The 19145-nt window shown below is 42.7% G+C and overlaps 1 protein-coding gene across 4 annotated transcripts in view; it reads right to left on the reverse strand.

The window, feature by feature from the left end:
• LOC110496698 (enhancer of filamentation 1) overlaps positions 1-19145 on the reverse strand; it is a 64401-nt gene that overhangs the window by 18090 nt on the left and 27166 nt on the right. For all 4 annotated transcript variants that reach the window (XM_036953538.1, XM_036953539.1, XM_036953536.1 and 1 more), the window contains exon 2: positions 8568-8966. In XM_036953538.1, the coding sequence (XP_036809433.1) occupies positions 8568-8960 (393 nt within the window). In that variant the 5' untranslated portion in view covers positions 8961-8966. The remainder of the gene's footprint in view (positions 1-8567; positions 8967-19145) is intronic.

The following is a 19145-nucleotide window of genomic DNA, read 5'->3' on the forward strand; positions in this document are numbered from 1 at the left end:
CAGAGACAGACACAGAGACAGACACAGAGACAGAGAGAGACAGAGACAGAGACAGAGACAGAGAGAGGGAAACAGACACACCTTTCAGAATCAGAGCTGTAAAAAATATCAACAATAAGAAGCAGTGCCAGTGGCTGATGATAAACGTCCCTCTAACACCAGGGTGACAAAGTGGTACAAGGCAGCTCCTGGTTTCCATGTGAGGGGCTCTTTGTGTGGCCGAGAGCCCCAGGGATGGCTTCCAGCTTCAGGCCAACACTGGGGCCTTGAACGGGGCAGCTGTGGGATGCTTGAGCTCACCCTCCCAGGAGGGTCAGTCAAGGACAGACAGGGAGGGCCACAGCATCAAACTGAGCAGCCTGGGAAAGCTAGCTAGAGCCAGTGCCAAACCTCAGTGTGCCTTTATATACCACATGAACAGAAAATAACCAGTCGCCAATCTGGATTTGCACAGCGGGGTGGGCACACACACACACACGTACGTACACACACACCACACACACACCCACACACACACACACACCATGCTGGGTCCTTTCACTGTGGGGGATGACATGTCGACACATGGTGGCTTTGGTGGAATATGAGAGGGGATCTTCAGTGCAGGATGTTGCCTCAGTGCCCATTACCATTTGATTCCTCAGAGGAGGAAGTGTGTGTGTGTGTGTGTGTGTGTGTGTGTGTGTGTGTGTGTGTGTGTGTGTACTTGGCAACCAGGAAATCCCTCTTCTAATCAGCTCAGTCAAACAGAACACCTAAACAGCATATAACCTGTCTACAGCTCTCAGCCAATCAACAACAGGACTGAGCATTCCTCTTACTTCATCAACCTAGACCAGGACTGCTTCACAAATGGCACCCTATTGCCCCAGTCAAAAGTATTGCATTATATGTAAATATATGGAATATCAAATCAAATTTTATTTGTTACATTTCCCCCGAATACAACAAGTGTAGACTTTACAGTGAAATGCTTTACTTACAAGCCTTTAACCAACAGTGTAGACCTTACAGTGAAATGCTTACTGACAAGCCTTTAACCAACAGTGTAGACCTTACAGTGAAATGCTTACTGACAAGCCTTTAACCAACAGTGTAGACCTTACAGTGAAATGCTTACTGACAAGACCTTAACCAACAGTGTAGACTTTACCGTGAAATGCTTACTGACAAGACCTTAACCAACAGTGTAGACTTTACAGTGAAATGCTTACTTACAAGCCCTTAACCAACAGTATAGACCTTACAGTGAAATGCTTACTGACAAGCCTTTAACCAACAGTGTAGACCTTACAGTGAAATGCTTACTGACAAGACCTTAACCAACAGTGTAGACCTTACAGTGAAATGCTTACTGACAAGACCTTAACCAACAGTGTAGACTTTACCGTGAAATGCTTACTGACAAGCCCTTAACCAACAGTGTAGACTTTACCGTGGAATGCTGACTTACAAGCCCTTAACCAACAGTGTAGACTTTACCGTGGAATGCTGACTTACAAGCCCTTAACCAACAGTGTAGACTTTACCGTGAAATGCTTTACTTACAAGCCCTTAACCAACAGTGTAGACCTTACAGTGAAATGCTTTACTTACAAGCCCTTAACCAACAGTGTAGACTTTACCGTGAAATGCTGACTTACAAGCCCTTAACCAACAGTGTAGACTTTACAGTGAAATGCTTTACTTACAAGCCCTTAACCAACAGTGTAGACCTTACAGTGAAATGCTTACTTACAAGCCCTTAACCAACAGTGTAGACCTTACAGTGAAATGCTTACTGACAAGCCCTTAACCAACAGTGTAGACTTTACAGTGAAATGCTTACTTACAAGCCCTTAACCAACAGTGTAGACCTTACAGTGAAATGCTTACTGACAAGCCCTTAACCAACAGTGTAGACCTTACAGTGAAATGCTTACTGACAAGCCCTTAACCAACAGTGTAGACTTTACAGTGAAATGCTGACTTACAAGCCCTTAACCAACAGTGTAGACTTTACCGTGAAATGCTTTACTTACAAGCCCTTAACCAACAGTGTAGACTTTACCGTGAAATGCTTTACTTACAAGACCTTAACCAACAGTGTAGACTTTACCGTGAAATGCTTTACTTACAAGACCTTAACCAACAGTGTAGACTTTACCGTGAAATGCTTTACTTACAAGCCCTTAACCAACAGTGTAGACTTTACCGTGAAATGCTTTACTTACAAGACCTTAACCAACAGTGTAGACTTTACCGTGAAATGCTTTACTTACAAGCCCTTAACCAACAGTGTAGACTTTACCGTGAAATGCTGACTTACAAGACCTTAACCAACAGTGTAGACTTTACCGTGAAATGCTTTACTTACAAGCCCTTAACCAACAGTGTAGACTTTACCGTGAAATGCTTTACTTACAAGCCCTTAACCAACAGTGTAGACCTTACAGTGAAATGCTTACTTACAAGCCCTTAACCAACAGTGTAGACCTTACAGTGAAATGCTTTACTTACAAGCCCTTAACCAACAGTGTAGACCTTACAGTGAAATACTTACTTACAAGCCCTTAACCAACAGTGTAGACCTTACAGTGAAATATTTACTTACAAGCCCTTAACCAACAGTGCAGTTCAAGAAGAGTTAAGAAAATATTTACCAAATAAACTGAAGTAAAAGATTCTAAAAAATAACACAATAAATACAGGGGGCACCGATACCTAGTCAATGTGCGAGGGGTAGAGGTTAATCGAGGTAATTTGTACATGTAGGTAGGGGTAAAGTGACTATACATAGATAACAAACAGAGAGTAGCAGTAGTGTACATGTAGGTAGGGGTAAAGTGACTATACATAGATAACAAACAGAGAGTAGCAGTAGTGTACATGTAGGTAGGGGTAAAGTGACTATACATAGATAACAAACAGAGAGTAGCAGTAGTGTACATGTAGGTAGGGGTAAAGTGACTATACATAGATAACAAACAGAGAGTAGCAGTAGTGTACATGTATGTAGGGGTAAAGTGACTATACATAGATAACAAACAGCATGTAGCAGTAGTGTACATGTAGGTAGGGGTAAAGTGACTATACATAGATAACAAACAGAGAGTAGCAGTAGTGTACATGTAGGTAGGGGTAAAGTGACTATACATAGATAACAAACAGAGAGTAGCAGTAGTGTACATGTAGGTAGGGGTAAAGTGACTATACATAGATAACAAACAGAGAGTAGCAGTAGTGTACATGTAGGTAGGGGTAAAGTGACTATACATAGATAACAAACAGAGAGTAGCAGTAGTGTACATGTAGGTAGGGGTAAAGTGACTATACATAGATAACAAACAGAGAGTAGCAGTAGTGTACATGTAGGTAGGAGTAAAGTGACTATACATAGATAACAAACAGAGAGTAGCAGTAGTGTACATGTAGGTAGGGGTAAAGTGACTATACATAGATAACAAACAGAGAGTAGCAGTAGTGTACATGTAGGTAGGGGTAAAGTGACTATACATAGATAACAAACAGCATGTACCAGTAGTGTACATGTAGGTAGGGGTAAAGTGACTATACATAGATAACAAACAGCATGTTGCAGTAGTGTACATGTAGGTAGGGGTAAAGTGACTATACATAGATAACAAACAGAGAGTAGCAGTAGTGTACATGTAGGTAGGGGTAAAGTGACTATACATAGATAACAAACAGAGAGTAGCAGTAGTGTACATGTAGGTAGGGGTAAAGTGACTATACATAGATAACAAACAGAGAGTAGCAGTAGTGTACATGTAGGTAGGGGTAAAGTGACTATACATAGATAACAAACAGAGAGTAGCAGTAGTGTACATGTAGGTAGGGGTAAAGTGACTATACATAGATAACAAACAGAGAGTAGCAGTAGTGTACATGTATGTAGGGGTAAAGTGACTATACATAGATAACAAACAGAGAGTAGCAGTAGTGTACATGTAGGTAGGGGTAAAGTGACTATACATAGATAACAAACAGAGAGTAGCAGTAGTGTACATGTATGTAGGGGTAAAGTGACTATACATAGATAACAAACAGAGAGTAGCAGTAGTGTACATGTAGGTAGGGGTAAAGTGACTATACATAGATAACAAACAGAGAGTAGCAGTAGTGTACATGTAGGTAGGGGTAAAGTGACTATACATAGATAAACAGAGAGTAGCAGTAGTGTACATGTAGGTAGGGGTAAAGTGACTATACATAGATAAACAGAGAGTAGCAGTAGTGTACATGTAGGTAGGGGTAAAGTGACTATACATAGATAACAAACAGAGAGTAGCAGTAGTGTACATGTAGGTAGGGGTAAAGTGACTATACATAGATAACAAACAGAGAGTAGCAGTAGTGTACATGTAGGTAGGGGTAAAGTGACTATACATAGATAACAAACAGAGAGTAGCAGTAGTGTACATGTAGGTAGGGGTAAAGTGACTATACATAGATAAACAGAGAGTAGCAGTAGTGTACATGTAGGTAGGGGTAAAGTGACTATACATAGATAACAAACAGAGAGTAGCAGTAGTGTACATGTAGGTAGGGGTAAAGTGACTATACATAGATAACAAACAGAGAGTAGCAGTAGTGTACATGTATGTAGGGGTAAAGTGACTATACATAGATAACAAACAGAGAGTAGCAGTAGTGTACATGTAGGTAGGGGTAAAGTGACTATACATAGATAACAAACAGAGAGTAGCAGTAGTGTACATGTAGGTAGGGGTAAAGTGACTATACATAGATAACAAACAGAGAGTAGCAGTAGTGTACATGTAGGTAGGGGTAAAGTGACTATACATAGATAACAAACAGAGAGTAGCAGTAGTGTACATGTAGGTAGGGGTAAAGTGACTATACATAGATAACAAACAGAGAGTAGCAGCAGTGTACATGTAGGTAGGGGTAAAGTGACTATACATAGATAAACAGAGAGTAGCAGTAGTGTACATGTAGGTAGGGGTAAAGTGACTATACATAGATAAACAGAGAGTAGCAGTAGTGTACATGTAGGTAGGGGTAAAGTGACTATACATAGATAACAAACAGAGAGTAGCAGCAGTGTAAAAACAAATGAGGGGGGGGGGGGGGGGGTGTAAATAGTCTGGTGACCATTTGATGAATTGTTCATCAGTCTTATGGCTTGGGGGGTAAGAAGCTGTTAAGCAGCCTTTTGGTCCTAGACTTGGCGCTCCGGTACCGCTTGGGCTTTCCTCTGATACCGCCTGGTATAGAAGTCCTGGATGGCTGGAAGCTTGGCCCCAGTGATGTACTGGGCCGTGTGCACTACCCTCTGTGGCGCCTTAGTGTCAGATGCCGAGCAGTTGTCATACCAGGCGGAGATGCAACCGGTCAGGATGCTCTCGATGGTGCAGCTGTAAAACCTTTTGAGGATCTGGGGATCCATGCCAAATCTTTTCTGTCTCCTGAGGGGGAAAAGGTGTTGTTGTGCTCTCTTCACGACTGTCTTGGTGTGTTTGGACCATGATATTTAGTTGGTGATGTGGACACCTAGGAACTTGAAACTCTCGACCCGTTCCACTACAGCCCCGTCGATGTTAATGGGAGCCTGTTTGGCCCTTCTTTTCCTGTAGTCCACGATCATCTCCTTTGTCTTGCTCACGTTGAGGGAGAGGTTGTTGTCCATTTGGGCCTAGCCTAGCTCTCTGAATAACATGAAGCTGGGAGGAAAACAACACAGCCCTGTCTGTCTGTCTGGACTCCACAGAGTACACAGAGACAGAATTTCTGCTCTCCTTAATGGCCAGCAACACAGCTGAAATCTGACTGCACCACTTTGCCAATCACAGATGGGACATTTAGACGTTGACGCAGACTCAATTTAATCTAAAACAAGGCAATTATACACTAGTATAGACACATTCATAAAGACACATTTAAATGACCTTATTACCAAAGACATCATTCCTTTCCCTTAGTAAATCTTCCTGTCAGTGAAGAGGGGGAGTGTGATCGTGATGGTAGGTCTGTGAGTGTGATTAGGGATGTGTCTGGCACCCTATACCTTATAGTGCACTACTTTTAACCAGAGCTCTATGGGCCCAGGTCAAAAGTAGGGTACTATATAGTGAATAGGGTGCCCTTTCAGACAGAGACTGTGGGTGCACAGTACAGGTGGGAGTGATTGACATGCCTTGCTGTTTTCCCTGTGGGTCCTGGTCATAAGTAGTGTGCTATGAAGGGAATAGGGTGCCATTTGGGAGACAGACACAGTTTCCTAAGCACCAGCTCCCTATTTACCCCACAAACACACCTTAGTTGGGTAACGTCTCTGCCAACTCAAGCCATGTTGAAAATACCCACAGACAGAATACATTTCGCCAGGTTATAATTATATTCCCTCTCCTAAGGAGATGGAGTAGAGTACCTACCCAGTTCAGGTTAAGAACAGGTTATAATTACATTCCCTCTCCTAAGGAGATGGAGTAGAGTACCTACCCAGTTCAGGTTAAGAACAGGTTATAATTACATTCCCTCTCCTAAGGAGATGGAGTAGAGTACCTATCCAGTTCAGGTTAAGAACAGGTTATAATTACATTCCCTCTCCTAAGGAGATGGAGTAGAGTACCTATCCAGTTCAGGTTAAGAACAGGTTATAATTACATTCCCTCTCCTAAGGAGATGGAGTAGAGTACCTACCCAGTTCAGGTTAAGAACAGGTTATAATTACATTCCCTCTCCTAAGGAGATGGAGTAGAGTACCTATCCAGTTCAGGTTAAGAACAGGTTATAATTACATTCCCTCTCCTAAGGAGATGGAGTAGAGTACCTATCCAGTTCAGGTTAAGAACAGGTTATAATTACATTCCCTCTCCTAAGGAGATGGAGTAGAGTACCTATCCAGTTCAGTTTAAGAACAGGTTATAATTACATTCCCTCTCCCAAGGAGATGGAGTAGAGTACCTATCCAGTTCAGGTTAAGAACAGGTTATAATTATTATTTTGGAATGAGATGTTTGACAGGCTGCTGTCCACATACTTTTGGTCATGTCGTGTATCTCTCTGTTAAGCGTGGGACATTTTTGAAACAAATTTCCAAAATTAAAATAAATTGGAGCTGATTTGCTGGTGTTTTTACAGAAAATTGGGGGGTAAATCAAATCACCAGTTGGGGAACCCTGCTGTTGGGGAACCCTGCTGTTGGAAAACCCTGCTGTTGGAGAACCCTGCTGTTGGGGAACTCTGCTGTTAGAGAACCCTGCTGTTGGGGAACCCTGCTGTTGGGGAACCCTGCTGTTGGAGAACCCTGCTGTTGGGGAACCCTGCTGAAGGGGAACCCTGCTGAAGTGTATAACTAGCTTATTACAGTATAGAAATACACAGTTGTACTGTACTGCCTGGAACATGAATAGACATGTAGATGACTGGTGAATCCATTTGCACTGGGCTCGGTTGTTGTCTGTGAGCTGGTGTACAGTATTTGAGTACAGACAGACCTAAATACAGGCAGCCGCTGCTGGACTCCTACAAACACCAACAGCATAAAAACACAACTCTGCACTGTTGGCTTTTCCATGAGTTGTGCCCTGTTCAGTGCCCTTTTGTGGCTTCCCAGGCCCTACATACAGCTCGCCAACACACAAATACGCCAAATGGGAGTCTCTCTCTGTCTATGTGAATAAAAACACTGCCCTGTTCTGTGGTGAACTAACATCTCGGCACACCCTGTCCACATTTCATTTCACATTGCTGCCCTGCAATCCTTCCACCCTGTGACTGTGTCTGTGTAATGACTCTCATTAGACTGGTCTGGGGCCAGTGGCGTGGCAGTAACCTCACAGGGCAGGACAACAGAACAGGCCATGGTTTAAACTGGTCTGGGACCAGTGACGTGGCAGTGGCCTCACAGGGCAGGACAACAGAACAGGCCATGGTTTAAACTGGTCTGGGACCAGTGACGTGGTAGTACCCGCACAGGGCAGGACAACAGAACAGGCCATGGTTTAAACTGGTCTGGGACCAGTGATGTGGTAGTACCTTCACAGGGCAGGAAGGACAACAGAACAGGCCACGGTTTAAACTGGTCTGGGACCAGTGACATGGTAGTACCTTCACAGGGCAGGAAGGACAACAGAACAGGCCACGGTTTAAACTGGTCTGGGACCAGTGATGTGGTAGTATCTTCACAGGGCAGGACAACAGAACAGGCCCATGGTTTAAACTGGTCTGGGACCAGTAATGTGGTAGTACCTTCACAGGGAAGGACAACAGAACAGGCCCATGGTTTAAACTGGTCTGGGACCAGTGATGTGGTAGTACCCGCACAGGGCAGGACAACAGAACAGGCCACGGTTTAAAACTCCAATTAATGCCCTTTGAACATCTCAGAGCCCTCTGTCTTCTGTTGCCAGGGGACCGGCTTTAGCTGAGCACTTTTTCTCTCTTTCTCTCTGTCTGTCTGCCCCCCCCCCCCCCCCCCCCCCCCCCCCCCCCTCTCTCTCTCTATCCAGCCCTCTGTCGGTCTGCCCCCCTTCTCTCTCTCTATCCAGGCCTCTGTCTGTCTGCAACCCCCCCCCCCCCCCACTCTCCAGTTATCTTACCTTGCTGGGGGTGTTGTCTGCAGCCAGGGCATTCCTCTGAGGGGGGACCTGGTACACATCTTGTCCCAGGGGTACCTGGTAGATCCCTTGCTGCCCCGGGCTCTGGAGGGACGGGGGCACCTGGTACAGCCCCTGGGACGATGACACGGCCTTCTGCTGGTAGGCCGAGCCTATAGGTGATGATTGGGCGATAGGGGACTGGGCGTCGAACATTGGACCAATCAGCAGCTTGAGGCGGTTGCCCGGGGCGATGCCCTGGCGGCCGTGTAGCGAGCAGAGCCACCACCCCTCCAGGCCACCCGTGTTCTGCTCAATGATTGTTAAGATGTCCCCTTTCCGGAAGGCCAGCTCCTCTGGGGACTCTGGGACGTTGTCGTACAACGCCTTGGCCATCAGGTTCTACAGAGAGAAGAGAGGTCAGTCTACTGTCAGGAACATATAGTTAATGAAGAGAGGTCAGTCTACTGTCAGGAACATATAGTTAATGAAGAGAGGTCAGTCTACTGTCAGGAACATATAGTTAATGAAGAGAGGTCAGTCTACTGTCAGGAACATATAGTTAATGAAGAGAAGTCAGTCTACTGTCAGGAACATATAGTTAATGAAGAGAGGTCAGTCTACTGTCAGGAACATATAGTTAATGAAGAGAGGTCAGTCTACTGTCAGGAACATATAGTTAATGAAGAGAGGTCAGTCTACTGTCAGGAACATACAGTTAATGAAGAGAGGTCAGTCTACTGTCAGGAACATACAGTTAATGAAGAGAGGTCAGTCTACTGTCAGGAACATATAGTTAATGAAGAGAGGTCAGTCTACTGTCAGGAACATACAGTTAATGAAGAGAGGTCAGTCTACTGTCAGGAACATATAGTTAATGAAGAGAAGTCAGTCTACTGTCAGGAACATATAGTTAATGAAGAGAGGTCAGTCTACTGTCAGGAACATATAGTTAATGAAGAGAGGTCAGTCTACTGTCAGGAACATATAGTTAATGAAGAGAGGTCAGTCTACTGTCAGGAACATATAGTTAATGAAGAGAGGTCAGTCTACTGTCAGGAACATATAGTTAATGAAGAGAGGTCAGTCTACTGTCAGGAACATACAGTTAATGAAGAGAAGTCAGTCTACTGTCAGGAACATATAGTGAAAGAAGAGAGGTCAGTCTACTGTCAGGAACATATAGTTAATGAAGAGAGGTAAGTCTACTGTCAGGAACATACAGTTAATGAAGAGAGGTCAGTCTACTGTCAGGAACATATAGTTAATGAAGAGAGGTCAGTCTACTGTCAGGAACATATAGTTAATGAAGAGAGGTCAGTCTACTGTCAGGAACATATAGTTAATGAAGAGAGGTCAGTCTACTGTCAGGAACATATAGTTAATGAAGAGAGGTCAGTCTACTGTCAGGAACATATAGTTAATGAAGAGAGGTCAGTCTACTGTCAGGAACATATAGTTAATGAAGAGAGGTCAGTCTACTGTCAGGAACATATAGTTAATGAAGAGAAGTCAGTCTACTGTCAGGAACATATAGTTAATGAAGAGAGGTCAGTCTACTGTCAGGAACATATAGTTAATGAAGAGAGGTCAGTCTACTGTCAGGAACATATAGTTAATGAAGAGAGGTCAGTCTACTGTCAGGAACATATAGTTAATGAAGATAAGTCAGTCTACTGTCAGGAACATATAGTTAATGAAGAGAGGTCAGTCTACTGTCAGGAACATATAGTTAATGAAGAGAAGTCAGTCTACTGTCAGGAACATATAGTTAATGAAGAGAGGTCAGTCTACTGTCAGGAACATATAGTTAATGAAGAGAGGTCAGTCTACTGTCAGGAACATATAGTTAATGAAGAGAGGTCAGTCTACTGTCAGGAACATATAGTGAAAGAAGAGAGGTCAGTCTACTGTCAGGAACATATAGTTAATGAAGAGAGGTAAGTCTACTGTCAGGAACATACAGTTAATGAAGAGAGGTCAGTCTACTGTCAGGAACATACAGTTAATGAAGAGAGGTCAGTCTACTGTCAGGAACATACAGTTAATGAAGAGAAGTCAGTCTACTGTCAGGAACATATAGTTAATGAAGAGAGGTCAGTCTACTGTCAGGAACATATAGTTAATGAAGAGAGGTCAGTCTACTGTCAGGAACATATAGTTAATGAAGAGAGGTCAGTCTACTGTCAGGAACATATAGTTAATGAAGAGAGGTCAGTCTACTGTCAGGAACATATAGTTAAAGAAGAGAAGTCAGTCTACTGTCAGGAACATACCGGACTGGGATATGCCTCTGAGAATAACATTAACGTATACACGGACATGGTGACTGAGTTCATCAGGAAGTGTTTAGGGGATGTTGTTCCCACTGTGACTATTAAAACATACCCAAACCAAATAGTGTGGATAAATGGCAGCATTTGCGCATAACTGAAAGGTGCAAACCAGCGCATTTATAACCATGGCAAGGTGACTGGGAATAAGGTTGAATACAAACAGTGTAGTTATTCCCTACGTAAGGAAATCAAACAGTCAAAACGTCAGTACAGCGACAAAGTGGAGTCGCAATTCAACGGCTCAGACACAAGACGTATGTTGCAGGGCTTCCAGACAATCAACACGGACAAGTTAAACACCTTCTTCCCCTGCTTTGAGGATAACACAGATGCAGCCCACTCCCAGGACAGTGGGCTCCGTGGCCAACGTGGGTAAGACATTCAAGCGTGTTAACCCTTGCATGGCTGCCAGCCCAGACGGCATCCCTAGCCGCGTCCTCAGAGCATGTGCAGACCAGCTGGCTGGAGTGTTTACAGACATACTCAATCGCTCCCTATCTCTGTCTGCTGTCCCCACTTGCTTCAAGATGTCCACTATCGTTCCTGTACCCACGAAAGCAAAGGTAAATTAACTAAATGACTATCGCCCCGTAGCACTCACTTCTGTCATCATGAAGTGCTTTGAGAGGCTAGTTAAGAATCATATCACCTCTAGCTTACCTGATACCCTAGACCCACTTCAATTTGCATACCGCCCCAATAGATCCACAGACGATGCAATCGCCATCGCACTCCACACTGCCCTATCTCATCTGGACAAGAGAAATACCTATGTAAGAATGCTGTTCATTGACTATAGCTCAGCATTCAACACCATAGTACCCCCCAAACTCAGCATTAAGCTCGGGGCCCTGGGTCTGAACCCCACCCTGTGCAACTGTGTCCTGGACTTCCTGACGGGCCGCCCCCGGGTGGTGAAGGTAGGAAACAACACCTCCACTTTACTGACCCTCAACCCTGGGGCCCCACAAGGGTGCATGCTCAGCCCCCTCCTGTACTCCCTGTTCAACCATGACTGCGTGGCCACGCACGCCTCCAACTCAATCATGAAGTTTGTAGATGACAAAACAGTAGTAGGCCTGATTGCCAACAATGACGAGACAGCCTAACAGGGAGGAGGTGAGGGCCCTGGGAGAGTGGTGCCAGGAAAATAACCTCTCCCTCAACGTCAACAAAACAAAGGAGCTGATCGTGGACTTCAGGATACAGCAGAGGGCGCACACCCCTATCCACATCGGCGGGATCACAGTGGAGAAAGTGAAAAGCTTCCTCTGCATACACATCACTGACAATCTGTTGAGGAAGGCGCAACAGTGCCTCTTCAACCTCAGGAGGCTGAAGAAATTCATAAACTTTTACAGATTGAGTGCATCCTGTCGGGCTGTATCACTGCCTGGTACGGCAACTGCACTGCCCAGAACTGCAGGGCTCTCCAGAGGGTGGTGTGGTCTGCCCAAACATCACCGGGGGCACACTGCCTGTTCTCCAGGACACCTACAGCACCCAATGTCACAGGAAGGCCCAAAAAAATCATCAAGGACATCAACCACTCGAGCCACTGCCTGTTCACCCCGCTACCATCCAGAAGGCGATGTCAGTACAGGTGCATCAAAGCTGGGACCGAGAGACTGAAAAACAGCTTCTATCTCAAGACCATCAGACTGTTAAATAGCCATCCCTAGCTGACTTCCACCCGGTTACTCAACCCTGAACCTTAGAGGCTGCTGCCCTGTATACATAGACATGGAATCACTGGCCACTTTAATAATGTTTACATACTGCTTTACTCATTTCATATGTATATACTGTATTCTATTCTACTGTATTTTAGTCAATGCCACTCCGACATTGCTCGTTCTAATATTTACATATTTCTTAATTCCATTCTTTTACTTTTAGATTTGTGTTATGTTGTGAACTGTTAGATACTACTGCACAGTTGGAGCCAGGAACACAAGCAATTCGCTACAACTGCAATAACATCTGCTAAATATGTGTATGTGACCAATAACATCTGATAAATATGTGTATGTGACCAATAACATCTGATAAATATGTGACCAATAACATCTGATAAATATGTGTATGTGACCAATAACATCTGTTAAATATGTGTATGTGACCAATAACATCTGATAAATATGTGTATGTGACCAATAACATCTGATAAATATGTGTATGTGACCAATAACATCTGATAAATATGTGTATGTGACCAATAACATCTGATAAATATGTGTATGTGACCAATAACATCTGATATATATGTGTATGTGACCAATAACATCTGATAAATATGTGTATGTGACCAATAACATCTGATAAATATGTGTATGTGACCAATAACATCTGATAAATATGTGACCAATAACATCTGATAAACATGTGACCAATAACATCTGATAAACATGTGACCAATAACATCTGATAAACATGTGACCAATAACATCTGATAAACATGTGACCAATAACATCTGATAAACATGTGTATGTGACCAATAACATCTGATAAACATGTGTATGTGACCAATAACATCTGATAAATATGTGTATGTGACCAATAACATCTGATAAATATGTGTATGTGACCAATAACATCTGTTAAACATGTGTATGTGACCAATAACATCTGATAAACATGTGTATGTGACCAATAACATCTGATAAATATGTGTATGTGACCAATAACATCTGATATATATGTGACCAATAACATCTGATAAACATGTGACCAATAACATCTGATAAACATGTGACCAATAACATCTGATAAACATGTGACCAATAACATCTGATAAACATGTGACCAATAACATCTGATAAACATGTGACCAATAACATCTGATAAACATGTGTATGTGACCAATAACATCTGATAAACATGTGTATGTGACCAATAACATCTGATAAATATGTGTATGTGACCAATAACATCTGATAAATATGTGTATGTGACCAATAACATCTGTTAAACATGTGTATGTGACCAATAACATCTGATAAACATGTGACCAATAACATCTGATAAACATGTGACCAATAACATCTGATAAATATGTGTATGTGACCAATAACATCTGATAAACATGTGACCAATAACATCTGATAAATATGTGTATGTGACCAATAACATCTGTTAAATATGTGTATGTGACCAATAACATCTGTTAAACATGTATATGTGACCAATAACATCTACTAAATATGTGTATGTGACCAATAACATCTGCTAAATATGTGTATGTGACCAATAACATCTACTAAATATGTGTATGTGACCAATAACATCTGTTAAACATGTATATGTGACCAATAACATCTGCTAAATATGTGTATGTGACCAATAACATGTGATAAATATGTGTATGTGACCAATAACATCTGTTAAATATGTGTATGTGACCAATAACATCTGCTAAATATGTGTATGTGACCAATAACATGTGATAAATATGTGTATGTGACCAATAACATCTGTTAAATATGTGTATGTAACCAATAACATCTGATAAATATGTGTATGTGACCAATAACATCTTCTAAATATGTGTATGTGACCAATAACATTTGATTTGATTGTTTTAAAGAAGAGAGGGATCTACTGTAAACAACGTAGTACCGTTAAAGAAGAGGAGTTTACAGTAAACAACGTTGTACCGTTAAAGAAGAGAGGAGTTTACAGTAAACAACGTTGTACCGTTAAAGAAGAGGAGTTTACAGTAAACAACGTAGTACCATTAAAGAAGAGAGGAGTCTACAGGAAGCAGCATACAGTTTAGTTTATAGCCTAGGTTTAGCCCGTCACTGCTTTTAGCAACATATCATAAACTGTACTGAACATTGTATTAGCCTAATGCTATCTAAAATATCATAGACTGTACTGAACATTGTATTAGCCTAATGCTATCTAAAATATCATAGACTGTACTGAACATTGTATTAGCCTAATGCTATCTAAAATATCATAAACTGTACTGAACATTGTATTAGCCTAATGCTATCTAAAATATCATAGACTGTACTGAACATTTTATTAGCCTAATGCTATCTAAAATATCATAGACTGTACTGAACATTGTATTAGCCTAATGCTATCTAAAATATCATAGACTGTACTGAACATTTTATTAGCCTAATGCTATCTAAAATATCATAGACTGTACTGAACATTTTATTAGCCTACTGCTATCTAAAATATCATAGACTGTACTGAACATTTTATTAGCCTAATGCTATCTAAAATATCATAGACTGTACTGAACATTGTATTAGCCTAATGTTATCTTACACATGTAACATGACGGTCTTCTAGTCCAGGGGTTCCCAACTTTTTTGAGTTGTGACCACCATCATCCCCTCGACCCATCTGGGCCCCAACCCGAACCACAGTTTGGGAACCACTGTTCTGGTCTATGTGGCTCTTATCCACAGTTAGACCTAGGGTGAATTGTCGCATTTGTGATTTGCAGAACTTGCAATTACCATGCGAAATTCTATTAGCTCCGATGCCAGATGTCTTTTCGACTGATTTGAATTTGATAGGATTTTCTCTCAGTCTTTGCTGGGAGTGCTCCAGGGCATGGTGACCCAACCGGTTGGTTGTTGTGGTGGAGTGTGGTCATAGGAAGGGATAATGGTTCCTAACCACAGCACTAGAGATAGGAAACCCCTAAGGGTTGTTGCTATTGTGTCTATAGGGGACAGACACGTGGTAAACCGACATTCAGTGCAAAACAAATGCGCATACATGCCGTCTGCACTATAGGCTAGCATAGCAATAAAATGGCTATCAAAACATACAACCACAAAAAGGTTCCTTATCTCATCACATCCCAAGCAGAGATAAACCCCCCAGTGGGACTGGCAGGATTGAGCTCACCGTGTAACACAAGTCCACCAGACTTACTGTTCATTTTAAATCCGCTTTTCTTCATACACAGTACAGTCAGTGTGCTTTACTGCTTTTTACTTGCTACGAGAGCAGAGAACCTGAGCTGAGCTACGCTAGCAGAGAACCTGAGCTGAGCTACGCTAGCAGAGAACCTGAGCTGGGCTGGGCTAGCAGAGAACCTGAGATGGGCTGGGCTAGCAGATAACCTGGGCAGGGCTATCAGAGAACCTAGGCTGGGCTAGCAGAGAACCTGAACTGGGCTGTGCTATCAATGAACCTGAGCTTGTCTAGCAGAGAACCTGACCTGGGTTTGTCTAGCAGAGAACCTGGGCTAGGCTAGCAGAGAACCTGGGCTGGGCTAGCAGAGAACCTGAGCTGGGCTGTGCTATCATAGAACCTGGGCTGAGCTGGGCTAGGCTATCAAAGAACTAGGGCTGGTCTGGCCTGGGCTACTCTATCAGAGAATCTGGGCTGAGCTGGGTTACTCTGTCAGAGAAACTGGGCTGGGCTTGGTTGGCAGAGAACCTGGGCTACTCTGTCAGAGAACCTGTGCTGAGCTGAGCTGGGCAAGCAGAGAACCTGGGCTGGGCTGGACTATCAGAGAACCTGGGCTTGACTGGGCTATCAGAGAACCTGGGCTGGAATGGGCTGGGCTATCAGATAACTAGGGCTGGGCTACTATATCAGAGAACCTGGGCTGGGCTTGGTTGGCAGAGAACCTATCAGAGAACCTTGTCTGGGCTGGGCTACTCTATCAGAGAACCTGGGCTGACACAGTACAGGATCATTCATTTCCGTAACTAACAGCTCGTTCTACAGTAACCAACAGCTCGTTTTACAGTAACAACCAGCTTGTTCTACAGTACAAACAGCTCATTATACACTAACGAACAGATTGTTCTACCGTAAAACAGCCTGTTCTACAGTAACAAACAGCTCGTTCTACTGTAACAAACAGCTCGTTCTACAGTAACAAGTTCTACAATAACAAACAGCTCATTCTACAGTAACAACTACCGTAACAAACAGCTCATTCTACAGTAACAAACAGCTCGTTCTACAATAACAAACAGCTCGTTCTACCGTAACAAACAGCTCGGTCTACAGTAACAAACAGCTCGCTCTACCGTAACAAACAGCTCGGTCTACAGTAACAAACAGCTCGTTCTACAATAACAAACAGCTTGTTCTACAGTAACAAGTTCTACAATAACAAACAGCTCATTCTACAGTAACAACTACCGTAACAAACAGCTCGTTCTACAGTAACAACTACTGTAACAAACAGCTAATTCTACAATAACAAACAGCTCATTCTACAATAACAAACAGCTCATTCTACAATAACAAACAGCTCATTCTAAAGTAACAACTACCGTAACAAACAGCTCATTCTACAGTAACAAACAGCTCGTTCTACAATAACAAACAGCTCGTTCTACCGTAACAAACAGCTCGGTCTACAGTAACAAACAGCTCGTTCTACAATAACAAACAGCTCGTTCTACAGTAACAAGTTCTACAATAACAAACAGCTCATTCTACAGTAACAACTACCGTAACAAACAGCTCGTTCTACAGTAACAACTACTGTAACAAACAGCTAATTCTACAATAACAAACAGCTCATTCTACAATAACAAACAGCTCATTCTACAATAACAAACAGCTCATTCTACAGTAACAACTACTGTAACAAACAGCTCATTCTACAATAACAAACAGCTCAGTCTACAGTAACAAACAGCTCGGTCTACAGTAACAAACAGCTCGTTCTACAGTAACAAACAGCTCGTTCTACAGTAACAAACAGCTCATTCTACAGTAACAAACAGCTCGTTCTACAGTAACAAACAGCTCATTCTACAATAACAAACAGCTCATTCTACAGTAACAAACAGCTCATTCTACAATAACAAACAGCTTGTTCTACAGTAACAAACAGCTCGTTCTACAGTACCAAACAGCTCGTTCTACAATAACAAACAGCTCGTTCTACAGTAACAAACAGCTCGTTCTACAGTAACAAACAGATCGTTCTACAGTAACAAACAGCTCGGTCTACAGTAACAAACAGCTCGTTCTACAGTAACAAACAGCTTGTTCTACAGTAACAAACAGATTGTTCTACAGTAACAAACAGCTCGGTCTACAGTAACAAACAGCTCATTCTACAATAACAAACAGCTTGTTCTACAGTAACAAACAGCTCGTTCTACAGTAACAAACAGCTCGTTCTACAGTAACAAACAGCTCGTTCTACAGTAACAAACAGATCGTTCTACAGTAACAAACAGCTCGGTCTACAGTAACAAACAGCTTGTTCTACAGTAACAAACAGATCGTTCTACAGTAACAAACAGCTCGGTCTACAGTAACAAACAGCTCATTCTACAATAACAAACAGCTCGTTCTACAGTAACAAACAGATCGTTCTACAGTAACAAACAGCTTGTTCTACAGTAACAAACAGCTCGTTCTACAGTAACAAACAGCTCGTTCTACAGTAACAAACAGCTCGTTCTACAGTAACAAACAGCTCGTTCTACAGTAACAAACAGCTTGTTCTACAGTAACAAACAGCTCGTTCTACAGTAACAAACAGATCGTTCTACAGTAACAAACAGCTCGGTCTACAGTAACAAACAGCTCGTTCTACAGAGTTATGAATAGAATACAAATACATAAACCAGTTTTCAGGAAGTACCGTCCTTGCTGTTTCTGCATATAGTCTCTCATTTCAGAATGTAGGCTAAGACCTCTCTCTAACACACTGTCTTTCACTGTCACTCTCTTCCTCGCTCTCTCAAGCACACCATATCTGAGCCCTTCCCTTGTCACTGTGTGGGAATCATGATTCAGGAAGCATTCCTCTCAGGCTGAATGTTCCCTGGCCTTCTCCCTTTTCACACCGGCTCTGATTCTCCCGATTTGCGTCCCAAATGGCACCCTATCACCTATATAGTGCACTACTTTTGACTAGGGTCCATGAAGGGAATAGGGTGCCATTTGTGACATACACGGGGTTCCCATGTGAACCTTAACTAGGTCGGTGGTAATCGTTATCTCTCACTGGGCGTCTCACTGGGCGTCTGGCCTCACTAGCCATTGTCTCAGTGCTCTGTCACAGTCCCCAACACTCATTGCACAATTACAGACCACAATTACACCCCCCCCGCTGCCACCCGGCTGCTTGCCTGACCTCAAATGTCACGGCATGCTGCTGGCCAATGGGAGCGGATCGCTGGGCTCTGTTCTTGTTCATTACTCAGATGATGAACGTGCTAGTTACAGTCTCTTAGGAGAAACAGAAATGCTGATTATTATGAGTATGAACTGCCTCTTTTTTCCCCT

The sequence above is a fragment of the Oncorhynchus mykiss genome, chromosome 18, assembly GCF_013265735.2.
Source record: "Oncorhynchus mykiss isolate Arlee chromosome 18, USDA_OmykA_1.1, whole genome shotgun sequence".
NCBI classification, from domain to species: domain Eukaryota; kingdom Metazoa; phylum Chordata; class Actinopteri; order Salmoniformes; family Salmonidae; genus Oncorhynchus; species Oncorhynchus mykiss.